Source organism: Lonchura striata, chromosome 10 (assembly GCF_046129695.1).
Source record: "Lonchura striata isolate bLonStr1 chromosome 10, bLonStr1.mat, whole genome shotgun sequence".
Classification (NCBI taxonomy): domain Eukaryota; kingdom Metazoa; phylum Chordata; class Aves; order Passeriformes; family Estrildidae; genus Lonchura; species Lonchura striata.
This window is the reverse complement of record NC_134612.1, coordinates 7,005,436-7,018,296: the sequence shown is the minus strand read 5'-3', so window position 1 is coordinate 7,018,296 and position 12,861 is coordinate 7,005,436. Positions and strand designations below refer to the sequence as shown.

The window sequence follows — 12,861 nt, the reverse complement described above, 5'->3', positions numbered from 1 at the left end:
GCTCATTTCCTCACACAGGACATATGGGCTCCCTGTGTTGTTTCAGCCAGAAATTTAGCCACAAAGCACAAAAAGCTTTACTGACTTCTTTATATGCACAGGAAATGAAGGTTTTAGCCACAGAAACTTAGCATTGCTCCATTTAGAATATGACAGCCAAAGCTTAAGAAGCATTACAGAGGAAATGACAATTTGGTTTGACCCTTTTAATGGTTTTGCTACTCATCTTCCTACTACCACAGCACACATGAATGAGAGTCACTTTTGAGTCCCTCTGTATTGCTTTAGCCAGAGAAGGTCAAGAAGAGCTTGGCCCACATTTCTGGGGGCCAGCCTGTGCTGGCTGTGCTACTCTTTTGGGTGTGACAAAATGGTTGTGTGCAGCAGAACAAAGCCACCTGGCACGGGAGCCTGGAAATACCAACATTGCTACAGCAGCTGAGAAGTGAAATAGTAGAGAGAGAACCTGGCTACTTGGACTTGACAGAGGAGTTGAAAGGAGTCACTTCCACATGGTCACAGCCAGAATCAGACATTGAAAACCAACATTCATTTACTGGACAAATCCACAATCTCCTGATAATCTTGCCTTCTTAATTCCTTCAAGGAAAGTTTATAACACGCAAGGAAAAAAACACTCACCAAAATAAGCACTGCCCCAACCAGGTCACAAGTGCCTGGGAAGCTGTGCAGCACAAGGAGCTGCAGGACCATGGCAATGACGATCTCCAGGTGCTGCACAGTGCTCACCAGAGCGGGGTGGAACTTGCCCAGGGCATGGTAGACCCCCAGGAAGGCTGCAGTGGAGCACAGGCAGATGGCAAGGAGATAGCTCCAGGTTTCCCCGTCCAGTGGGACGATGGGCTCTTGGAGCAGGAACATGGTGGATGCTCCCCACACTGTTCCTGTCCAGCTGAAAGTGAACAGTGCTGTCCACATGCTGATGTTGTCTTTGATGGACCTGTAGATTATCATGGAGAGGGCAGTGGTCAGACCAGCCATGACGGTCATGGTATAACCAAAAGCTTCCTTCCAGGTGCTCAGCAAAGAGTTTTCCTCCTTAACAATGTTGGGGATCATGACCAAACAAACACCAAACACACTGCCAATGACAGTGAGTATGTCTATATAAGCCAACCCTTCATCCATGAGTAAAAAAGCCAGAATGGCACTGAACACCGTGGTGGTGGCCCTCCACATGATGGTCCCATTGCTGGGGGGCACTATGGAGAAGGAGGTGTAGGCACAGGTGATGGAGATGACATTGCAGATGCCATAGAGGAACAGCCGGAGCCTGTAGCCTTTGGGGCCAAAGGGAGGCTCGCGGTGGTAGCACACAGCAATGAGGGACAGCACCTGCAGGACTGAGCGGATGAAAATCAGCTCCAGAGATGGCACTTTGGAACGGTCAGAAATTAATCTCGTAATCAGAGCCACACATCCGTGAGCCACGGCAGACCCAAAAAGGACTGCCCACGTTTTCCTGGACTGCAGTACATTTCCTTCAGGAAAGTGCTGGGATTGTCCAGCCTCATCAGGTTTTGGCAGTTGTGCTGGCTTGGTGTCTATTGTACCAAAAAAAGTATTTTCTCTCTTTTTCCCGTCATTCAGTAGTCTTCTCTTAGGATTATCCTCCATAAATACTCCAGTATCTTCATTAACATCCTCACATCCCTCTTCTCCTGGCTGGGGATAATGAGACGTGTATTTCACTGTTACTGTGTTGGGATGAATTTTCACTCGCTTTTTGACTGGGTATTTTTGGGAAGACGTATCCATTTCCTTAGAGAAATGCCCTGGTCTTAAGAAAAAAAAATGGAGATACATTGTTGTTAAATGAATAGTAAGAGATTCATGGATGTAAGTGCTTTTAGTGTTTACAAGCTATTTTTATCAACCAAATCCAAGTACTAGTAGCCTGTTCTTGGTTTTGCTTCAATTTTCCACTGAGATACTGCTAAATACCTTTGATGGCTGGGCCATTTGGATCTCCTTGAAAGTCAACCATGGCGCTTCACTTAGTCACTAATTTTTGAGATATTTTGTCATTAGCATGGTATACATAATGATTTGTAGTATGTTCTAATAAGAAAGTTCTCTTGCTAAGCTTTTTACCCTGTGGTTATGCATTATTCTTAATGGCTTGCCAGTGTTACAAGATTATAGGAGAAATTTGGCTGGAGGAGATGACAGAGTAACACAGGGAGATAGGCAGCACCCCCGGGCAAGTCAGCAGTTTGCACATGGATAACAACATATCTTTGAACACAACTGTGACAGTGTTAAACCCTTCCGTCTCCTGTGAAGGGCCATTTCCCACTACACACACAGTGCCTGTGATTCCTTCGGGGTGGGGCACCTGTTTAATAAATGCAGGGGTAGGTCATTGCAGTTACTGTTTTCACACCCTCTGTGCAGAGCCTGCCAAGTGAAGAGGCAGCAGGAGTAATGAAACCTTCCCTGCCTTCACCCCAGCAAATAAAACCTGTGCAGACCTTACCTGTGACAGACACATTCGATCCCAATGCAGAGGGGGAAAACACTTCATCATCTACATCTTCAGTGGGCTATCTAGACAGAAACAACAGTTGCTCTCAGGTACCAGCAGTGAAGGTTACAACCATCTTGGCACAGAAAAGTAAAATCCGAGGGAGGCTCAAACCCCAAACCAGTTTAGATGGAGAGAAAGCTGTCAGTGGCATCTTGTCAAAACCGCTCCTCAGCCGTCTCCCGGAATTAGTGAGGGAACTAATCCAAATAACAAGTGGTGGCTTGTGAGCACAAGGTTCCTACAGCTCGACAACAAGGCAGTCCAGCCTCCTACGCCTGCTGTGCTGCCCCACGGGCTGCAGAGGAGAGGGAGGCCAGGAGGAGCCAGGTCTAAAGGCAGTGGTAAAGTGCGGGCAAGAGTTCCTCAGAGAAGCACCGAAAATACCGCGGCCAGGTTCAGCCTTGGCATTTTCTGCGCTTGCAATCTGTGACAGCCAAGCACAGCCTGCGGCTCTGGCAAATTAATTTACATGAGAATGAGACAGTGCCTTTTTCCTCAGAGGCTGAGTGTTCATTAACCCCCTGTTACACCCCAGCTGAGCTGTAGCCGACTCCCTGCTCTGGTAGGGATGAACGGGAGCAGGGACACGGGCGGGCACCAGTCTCAGCTCCGGAGAAAGCAGCACCAGTTTGGAGCTGCACAAGTACCAGGGGCTGAGGAGCCTCTCGAACTGCCCCGTCTATCAGGAGGCCTTGCCCAGCACCGCTGTTCATGTTTTTCTGCTGCAGACCCAGGGCCAGAGCCCACCCAGCACCCCCTGCATGGTGAAGAGCATTCCGGGGTGTTCAAGGGCAGCTTCCTGGGCAAGGAACTTGGGAACGAGCAAATGAAGAGTAAACAGAGCAGGGTATCAGCTGTGCTAGCGGGCACTTCAAACAACACATCACCATTTACCAACACTTGCCAGAAATCTGCCCCAGGCTCACCTGCTACCTTCACCTTTCCTTCAGTTAAACTGTTCATTTCTGAATCTTAACATGCAAATGCAAACCGCACTGAGTGAGCCCAGGAAGGCAGTGATTTTCACCTGCACAGCTTTTCCTACCTAGCATTTTCATTGTGTTACAATCCACAGTTTTGCCTTGCAGCCTTAAAAAAAAAAAAAATAAGACTTTATTGCTTTAAGGCACAACATACTGGATTGTGAATAAGTGGGAGGAAAAGAAGACAACAGTGGACAACAGGAATTATTATTAGATTGACAGTAGACCACTGGGTAAACTCATTCATTTCCTTAAGAAACAGCTGACTAAACGCTGCAACTGTTCCTGAAAACAAAACCAAAACAGGTCATTTGTTACCATGAGCATACAATGGTAATTTTCTTGGTTCCTGGCTTTAGATTACATTTTCTTTCAACAAATAGTTGCAAATTCAACTTAACAGTTTCAAATGTGGCACTGGAACTGTGCAATGTATTCAGGGATCTCTCTGGAGGAAAACAATAGATGGTGAGTGTGTAGCTCAAAATGGCTGTTCTGCACAGAGCTGCTCAGCTGGGAACCAGGACATTTGGGAGTCTGCGAAGTGGAAGGGCAAACATGTGTGAAAGGCAGGAGGTGGGAAGTAATAAAGAACAAAAAAATAAATAACAGGAATGCTTAGCCCAAAATTTCATTTTCCCAACTAAACACTGAGTATATGACAAATGTGATGCCAAGCCTCCCACAGTACATTTGTTTGTAGCCTTTGGTGACCTCACATTTCTTCACCAGTGAGGTTTTCTATGGAGACTGAGATTAGGGCATATCCCAGATCCATTTTGTCTGTCCCTGACACAAACTTAAACTAGAGAAAATCAGCACAGCCTATACAGACAACTTGCTAGTTCTCTTTCTGCCCATGCCTTTTGTGGAAATGACATGAACTTTTTATTTTTCCTTCGTATCTGGAAACTTAATGTGGGTTATTTGCATTTTCTATTAAAAACACAAGTTGATCTTGAATCAAGTTTAATACAAGGCTGAAGATTAAGCACTATGCAAAATTCTCAAGTTATATAACAAACATTCCCAATTCAGCCTGGGACACCCATTTAAATTACCAGCTTCCACTGCAAAGTGTGAACCCTTTTTTCCCTGGGGGAACAAATAACCACTGTAGATTAAATAAATGGCACAGATAATTGATAGACTACAAACCATGATTTCTTTAAAAAGAAAAAAATCTGAATACTCCCCTCCTTCCTTCCCTCAACCACTGCAAGTTCTGGTTAGCCAGGTAGAAATAGCCAGATGATTAGCTGCCCTTTGACTGCTGGGGGTGGGAGCCTGAACTCTCCTCCTGTGCCTGAAGGAATGAGGGCTTTGAGGTCTGGTGATTCTAACCACCAATCTTGAATAAACTCACAAAAAAATATATACTCTCATCTTTTGCCAGATTGGTTAAAATCAGTCAGGCTACTGAAGTGTTATTATGAAAGACTCACAGATGTGGCAATTCCAGCCACAGATGTGGAGTTGGGAAGAAGTCAGCTACCCCTGCGCTCTGAGAGACAGGCTCCATAGGAATGCTCCTCTGCCTCATCTGTGGAAAATCCCCCAGTCCTGACCAGATCAGGCTGAAACTACCAGAGGGCTGGGAGCAGTCTCTACAGGGTAACTACAGACTGACAACTCTCCCTGAACATCACACAAAGGAAAGACCCACCTGCCCCTGGAAACCCATGGAACTGACTGAACTGGTGCCACCTCACGAAGCACAAGTGTGCATTGACTTCTAAGCATAAGGGGTTTTCTTTTGATTCTTTATCAGGTGCAGGAAAATCTCCTATAGTCCTGTTTCAGCACCATTAAACCACCTGGAGATTCTTAGGTGTTTCATACTTCAGGCAACTGCACATGCCAAGAGACCTGTGGTGTGCCAGTACCTTTATCTTTTTAGCCAGGTTGACATAAATCAATTTGACTAAAAATACATTCCAAGAAACTCGAGTCTTTATTAAAATTTAATGAATAGCAAAAGGTATTTAAGAAAATGAAGAAGCAATTACATGAAAGGAGTTTTTAGCACTTAAGCACAAGAGCAAGCATTATACACAAACCAACAAACCAGTATCCCGTGTCTTCAAATTAACTGAGTCACATCCAGCAGCACTGCCTGAAGAGCCAGTACAACCTTCACTGAATACAAATACAAACCCTAAAGTCCCATGAATTGTCCGTACATTTCTGATAATATTTTGCTACCCAGAAAACGACCTCTATTTGTGCTAGCTCACTGAAGCAACCTCATTTGATGAGCTGTACCTTTAATTCTCCTTGATTTTTCTATTCTCTTGCTGAATACGGGCTCCATTTCCAGCCATTTCCATGAAAAAATACTATTTTCTAATTTCTCCATTCATGCCTGTTGCCTCCTGCAGCTCCTGCTTCTGCAGCAGCAACACTTGCATTAAGTGATTTTGGGAAAAGAGCCACTTTGCCTGCAAACTTCCCATTCCAAAAACCCTTATCTGAACAAACCCCTTCAGATACCAATTCCAGGTACAGGGGAAAGAACAGAGAATACACGAACACTGAAATACAGTCCCCTACAGCACAGGAAACCAGGCAAACAACTCAGTTAAATGTAAGAAAGGTTTTAAGAGGTACATTACAATGGGGTGAAGCACGAGACGGCACCTTCGGTCCATGACAGCAGCTGACAGGTCGAGATTAGAGATACCTCACTCACTGCTTTGGATCCTCTCGCAACAATCTGCACCCCCCGGCAGCCAGCGGTGCGTGCGGGGTGTGCAGGAGGGGACAGTCGCCTGCAAAGCGACCGAGCCCGGGAGCGCTGCGAGGAGGGCGGCACCAATCGCGGTGGCAACTGTCGCCGATAAGAGGGCACTCGTCAGAGGACGCGGGGCGTCTCCATGGGAAGCCGGGCAGCGGCTGCAGCAGAGCCCCTCCGGCCAGGAGCGGGCGAAGGGCGGCGGCTGCTCGGGCTCGGTCCCCGCCGCGCCGCGCCCGCCCCCGCCGTGGCGGAGAGCGCCGGCCCCGCTCGGCCCCAGACGCATCGCTGCCGCCGCCCCGGCGCCGCGGGGCGCGCCCGCCGAGGCACCGCCGCGGGCCGGGGAGGCGCTCCGGCCAGGCTGGGCCCTCGCCCCTGTTCTGTCGCGACAGTCGCGACCCCCTTCCCCCGCCCGTGTCCCTGTCCCCGCCGCTTCACTGGGCCCGAGTCTGTGCCCCCCCCCCGCTCTGTCGCGACAGTCGCCCCCCCACCCCCGCCGGTGCCTGTCCCCGCCAGCTCTGTCGCGACAGTCGCCCCCTCCGCCGGTGCCTGTCCCCGCCAGCTCTGTCGCGACAGTCGCCCCCCCCCCCCCCCCCGGCGGTGTTTGTGGGCACGCGGCGCACGCGCGGCCGTTTCCGCGCGAAAGACGTTTTCCCGCGTGCCGCGCGCGCCGGGGCGGGGCCGCTTCCCCTCGTTCCCGCCCCTTCCTCCCGCGCGGCGCGGCGGCGCGGGCGGCAGGGGGCGCTGCGCGCCCGGCGCGCGGGGCGGCTGCGCCGTGGCGGGTCGGAAATGCCGCCAGGTGGCGGTTTAGGATCGCGGCCCCGCTGAGCCCCGCGCGGGCCCCGCCAGCGCCGCCGCCCCGGCCCCGGCCCGCGCCCGCCGGACCCCGCGCGCCGCCGCCGCTCCCGCAGCGCTCCCGGGGCGCTCCCGGGGCGTCGCCGCGGCGCGGCCCGAGGTGAGCGCGGCGCGCGGGGAGGGAGCGCGCGGGAGGCGCCGATCCAAGATGGAGGCGCGAGGGGCGGGGGCAGCGGGGCCGGGGCCGCTCGCTCGCTCGCTCGGTCTCCGCGGCGGCCGGGCCGGGAGCGGGCGCTGCCCGTGCGAGGAGAGAGGAGAAGGGGAGGGGAGGGAAGAGGAGGCGGCGCGGGGCGGGGCGGCTCCTGCCGGAGCAACGGGTCCCCCGGGCGCGGCGCTCTTCGCCGCCATCTCATTGTCCCCGCCGGGGCTTTGCCGGGGGCGCGGGGCCGAGCCGGGCCGGCCTCCCCCGCCGCCGGGCCTGCGCCCCGCTCCGGGTGGCGGCGGCCGCGGCGGGCCTGTGGGGGCGACGGGGGATGCTCGGGCGGAGCGGGGGTGGCGCTTCCGCCGCGCGGGGCTCGGTGGCGGCGGCCCCCGGCCGGCCCCGGGCGGCGGCGGAGGAGGGAAAGTTCCGGGAGCCGGTGGGCGGCCCGACCCGCCTTTGGCCCGGCCCGGCCCGGCCCGCCGCCGCGACCCAGCCCGCGGGAGCGCCCGGGCCGCCCGAGCGCCTGGCCGGAATCCAGGGGGGCCAGGCCGGGGTGCAGCCCCGGGCCGGCGACCCCCGCCCGCCGCTCCTGTTGCTCATCCCCGAGTTTCCAGTGCGGTGGCACCGGGGCGAGCGGCCGCCCCTCGGCTGGCCCGGGGGACAGAACCGTGTCACGCAGTCCTGGGGCTGCCCGGTGCTTTAAATGGGAAAAGCAGCGCGCCGAGCCCCGGGGATGGCGGGACCGGAGCCGGGATCCAGGGATTCACGGCTCCGGGAGCAGCCGAGTGCGGGCAGTGCTCTATGGCCGGTGCTGGGAGTGGGCGAGAGGCACAGTTCCAGGTTGGGGTTCTGCACTGTTGAGCTCAAACATAGCAAAGGTTGTGCTTGGAGCAGTGGAAGGTTTCCGTGGTGGGTGCTGGTCACTCGGTATCTGGCCCATCCTGGGAAGTGGTGGACAGCTGCACTCTGCTTTCCCTGTGCTCCTGGGATGGAACGGGGAGTGTGAGCAGTGGCTGGGAGGAAGTGTGACTTGGGAGAAAGAAAATAGTTGTAGTATCCATGGAGAAACTTAAAGGGCCATGACTGCTAATACCGATGTCAAAAAACTTAGTTTCTGGGAAGACAGTGTGAGTTTAATTAAACTGAATTGAGCTGCTCTGTAAGTATTGATAATTTCAGTTGCATTTCACACAATTTTGTAGAGGTGGTCTAGTGATAGCATCTATTGTTGAGGTTGTTGAGGAATGAAAAACTTTCTCCAGATCTCACCACCAATGCAACTGTTATTAACCTATGTCCTATGTTTGGTGGGCTAGATGACATTAGTGTCTAGGTTCAGGAACTTTTCCATGTTATTACACTAGTGGTAAAGGAGAGGTGTGAGAGAAGAATCAATGCAAATTCTTTGGGTCCAAAGCAGTTTGGTCTTGCCTAGTGCTATAGCAAGGTTATTTGGTCAGTGTTTGTACAGTGTAACCCATCCACCCCTGAAGAAATCACTGGGCCACAAGGTAGTGTGCAGGTTGTCAAAAGGTGTTCTGACCATTTGAAGAAGTTCTTCCTATTACAGAATTAGAAGCCAGTTTATTCTTTCTTTGTGTTTCTTTTTTTTTTTTTTTTCTTTCTGACTCAACTGTGATGACTTTTTGTTGGAAAGCCTGAGAAAATACACATAAGGGTGCAGAGGGCTTTGAAATGACACGCTAACCCGTGATGCAGCAGGATTTCCGTGTGAGCGGGAGGGCTGACTTCAGGACTGTGATTAATCTGAGAGGATGTAATTTTTACTGGCTGCTCAATAGAGAGTGTGCAGTTGAAATTCTATGTTGTTGCTGCTGATGGACACATGGATTTACATCAGTGAGAGTGAGTAATGGGAACGAAGCTTTTCTGAAGCTGGGTGAACAATTAATGCCACTTCTGGAGATGCAGAGCGCTTCATCCATCTAGAGCCCAAGTGTCCAGGGGGCTGCAGTCCACAGCCTGTGGTGCTTCCTAATATTTTACAAAGTGCTGGAGTTGAGTGGTTCACTGAGGGACAGCATTTCTGGCCAAATGTCCCACCCAGTGTGCTGTGGTCCAAAGTTGTGAGGGCAGCTGAAACCCTGCCACTGGAGCCGTGTGCCTGGGGTCTCTGAGCTTGCCACCTCCTGTCCTTGTCCTCAGCCTGCTCTTCATGTTGTGCAGACTTGTGTGTGACTTCTGCAACTGCAGTGCACCTTTTGAGAGTTGAGAAGGTTTGTGAACAATATTATAGCTCATATTTAGATGCATTGACAAAATTTGTTCCTTGGGGTGGTCAGAAACTCAACAAGTGAATATTTTTCATTTGAAAGAACAAAATGTACCTTGTTTGTGGTGGTGACTGTGGAATCTCTTGTTTCTTTCCCTTCATTGTAAAGACGTGCCCTGGTACAAGTTGCCTAAATACTGATAATTTAAATAACATTTTAGTGGGCAAGTGAGCCCATATAAGTGTAAAGATGCAGTGAGAAAAGTGCTGAATTGCGATGACTTTCTAAGAAGAGTCCTTTTAGTGGGATGAGAGCATGCCTTTATGGTAATATTATGGTTTGTTTTCTGGTAACATGCACAAAAGCCTCTCACACCCTGCTGAGAATTCCAGAGTGCCAGATCTGTAATTATCACAAGACATACTGCAAGAGGCAAACTCTACTGAAGTTGTACAGGAATGTTAAAGCCAGAATTCAGATGCAGCACTGCTGAATGGGTGATCAGCCTCTCTGGGATCTCCCTGTGCTGCACTGTGGACTTTTGGGATGAGGCTCTGGCTTCTGGTGCTTGGAGTCAAACCCAAAAGGTGATGCTGAATCTGGTGCCAAAATAAGGAAGTGCCTTATCTCAGTCTGCTGTACTGGCTTCAGGACTTGAACTGCCAGCCCACGTCTGCAAGATACTTCCTGCTTTCTTTAAAGTTCTGGGGGTTTTCTTGTAGTCACTCTCATTTATCAGTGGAGCTCTGAAACTCCAGTTGCAGATTGTCATCTCTCGCTTGCACTGTGTCTGCTCATTTGGCTAAAACCAGAAAGGACTAGAGTTGTTTTTTGTTCTTGGAGAAGAAAGGGAAATCCTACAAAGTTTGAGTTCCTGAGCAGATAATTGTTTTGTTGTATGCAGTATTTTGCTTTTGCATGCTGATGTTGTTTTGTTTGTTTGGGTGTTATATGTGATCAGAACACAGAAACCTATTTGCTCCCTTAGAAAATATGTGGTTTAGAGAATGTTACTATGACCTCTTGCAACTTTTCAGCCTGAAAATGCACTTTCAAAATAAGTGTTGTTTTTGAAGGTGCACTCTGCTTTTTTTTTTTTTTTTTCTTTTTTTTTTAAGTCAGACCTCACCTTCAGGTTGCTGTAAGAGCTGAAGGGAAGGAACTGCAGAGGGAATCTGCAGTTGTGCTTAGTTGTGATTTTGTAGCTATGTGCTAATTTCTGACATGTCCTGTTGGAAGTCTGACTGTAGGCAATGGTTGCAGCACTTGGCAGCTCAGAGAATACCCAGGAACTCAGGTGCTCTCCCTGTGGTTTGAAGGATCCGTGTTCCTGGCTTTGCAACATTTCCTCATTTGCATCCCTGCGGGCATTTTGTAGTTTAGAAAATGCTTTTTAATTATAACAATGTGTTTGAGATAGCAAGATGCCTCTAACAAGAGATCCATCCGGGCCCAAAGTGTCACCTGTGTCCTGTTCTGAACTGTAGGCATGACATGAACTTAGTAAATTTGGCAACTCTGTCTTAATTTTGGAATATCTGGGGAGAAAATGCCTATTTATAAATGCAGGCAATTCCATATGAAGTACAAGTAATGCAGATGTAAGGTTTTTCATGCCTTAGGCCCCTGACTTTGGTGAGTGCTGCTCTCTGTGCCCAGAGCTGGGAGCATTGGCTGGCCAAAGCTACCAGCACCCAGTCCCTGACCTGCTGCTCATCCTGCCCAGAGGGGATTTGGGTCTTGAAAGGCACAAAAAGGCTGCACATGGTGTGGTGGGACAGGCTCTGAGCCTCAGTTGTCAGCATTATTATACATGAGAGTGGGAGTGTGTTGTGAGCTCCAGTCACACAGTTATTAATCATTTATTTCAGAATTAGGAGCAGGAGGTGGAATTTTTCAGTCTGTCCCCCTTCAGCTGAAGGGCAGGTTGTTTCAGGTGGTTTCCAAAAGTAATGTTTTACAAGAAAGCATGTGAGGGAACATCCAGCCAACTGTGTTCCTTGCTGTGCAAGGTTTCAGCAGCAGATATGTTATTTATTCTATAAATAAATCTAATGAGTTTATATTCTGTAACTCTACAAATAGCAGGCTTGTATTATATTGGCAGGTTAGTTGAATGAAAACAGTGTTGACAGATTGTTCAGCTCATAGGAAAAACGTATTTCTTTGTAGAGTTACTTAGGGATTATCCTGTGTGTCAGAAATGTTTCTAAATTTCAACTATTTTTCTACAATAAAATAATAAAAATAAAAACAATTAATCTTGAATACATTTTTACGTCCTAAAGCATACCACGTGGAAGTATTTTTTGAAAGCAAAATCAAATAACAAGCTGAATATCTGTTTGCTCTCCCCCACATGAGGGTTTCTCTCTGTCCTTTAAGGGTTAGAATCCTCAAGGACCTGTAAGATACCAACATGTTTGTGTTTATAAGTGGAAAATGAAACTTCATTTGCCAACGGGTAATGAATTCCACCTTAAGTGCATGCTCAGCGTGCCAGTTTTGCATTGTTAATTTCTTGATCTGTTCATTAAGACCACATGAGCTGGTTGCTGCCAGTGGAATTGCACAAGATGGTTGAGCTGCTGTGCCAGGCTGCCTCGGCTGAGAGGAGTCTGTGTTTCCACAGCTGTGCTGCTCTCCCTTCCCTTTGTGCTGCTGCTGCCCTGACCTTCCCTGGAGCTGCATTCCCTACCTGGCAAACTGCTCTGCTTGGGAGGGAGGTTTTGCTGCTCAGTGAGTGGATCGAGTCAGGCTGTCAGAGTCAGGAGTTGGTAGAGGTGATGTGAGGTCAGTGGCAGGAATATTTTTGAGGAGAAATGGTCCTGGAGATGGGATCCTTCAGATGAGAGGCTCAGGCTGGCTCAGCTGTGCGTGCCTGTGCTGGGTGTGGGTGTTCAGCACGGAGCCCTGTGTGCACTTGGGATTCTGTGGGTAACTCTTACCCTCGCTGGCTGCCCCCTGCCAGCTCCTGGGTTTGTTCTTCCCATCCTGGTCCTGCCCTACTGGAGTAGCCTGGTGCCATCAGCCCATTGTTGGCATTCTGTTCTCCGTGGAAGTGTCCCAGTGCCTCCAGCTCACGCTCTCGGTGTCATGGGGCTGTTTGGGTTGGAAGGGACCTTACAGATCATCTCAGGGACACCTCGTGCCCCAAGCCCTGTGTTCCTTGGGCTCCCCTGGGACCCCTCTGTGGTGGCAGAGATGACCACTTGGTTTGCTCTTTGTCTCCCGTCTCTTCACCAGCTAACCTGTCTGTGCATGGTCTGCTGTTGCCATGGCATCCCAATTTCTTCAAGGGCCTTTTCTGAAGAATCTTGTTAAATGTCTCTTGGAAATTAAAGCAGGCTCTGTCAAGTACA

At 50.1% G+C, this 12,861-nt stretch overlaps 2 protein-coding genes across 8 annotated transcripts in view; one reads left to right on the top strand and one right to left on the bottom strand.

Annotated features, from left to right (window-relative positions):
* Positions 1-76: 76 nt before the first annotated feature.
* Positions 77-6,501, bottom strand: SLC35G2 (solute carrier family 35 member G2). 3 transcript variants are annotated; one of them, XM_021537151.2, is made up of 3 exons: positions 6,150-6,501; positions 2,501-2,571; positions 77-1,801 (listed from the first exon to the last, which is right to left on the bottom strand). In XM_021537151.2, the coding sequence occupies exon 3, from the start codon at positions 1,777-1,779 to the stop codon at positions 550-552; it is 1,230 nt and encodes a 409-aa protein (XP_021392826.2). In that variant the 5' UTR covers positions 1,780-1,801; positions 2,501-2,571; positions 6,150-6,501; the 3' UTR covers positions 77-549. The 3 variants fall into 3 exon arrangements, with proteins under 3 accessions (XP_021392826.2, XP_021392828.1, XP_021392827.2); XM_021537153.2 differs by having other exon boundaries at positions 77-1,686; XM_021537152.2 differs by having other exon boundaries at positions 2,501-2,567; positions 6,150-6,184.
* A 644-nt stretch (positions 6,502-7,145) lies between these two features.
* STAG1 (STAG1 cohesin complex component) overlaps positions 7,146-12,861 on the top strand; it is a 167,035-nt gene continuing 161,319 nt past the window's right edge. For 2 of the 5 annotated variants that reach the window (XM_021537159.2, XM_077785618.1), the window contains exon 1: positions 7,146-7,223. The gene's annotated coding sequence lies outside the window, so the exon portion shown is untranslated. Of the gene's footprint in view, positions 7,224-7,823; positions 8,106-8,133; positions 9,503-12,861 lie in introns of those variants that run through there. The other 3 variants (XM_021537156.3, XM_021537161.2, XM_077785617.1) reach the window with 3 other exon arrangements.

Bases quoted from the DNA above. Each gene is read 5' to 3' on its own strand.
- SLC35G2 (XM_021537151.2), bottom strand. From the start codon at position 1,779: ATGGATACGTCTTCCCAAAAATACCCAGTCAAAAAGCGAGTGAAAATT.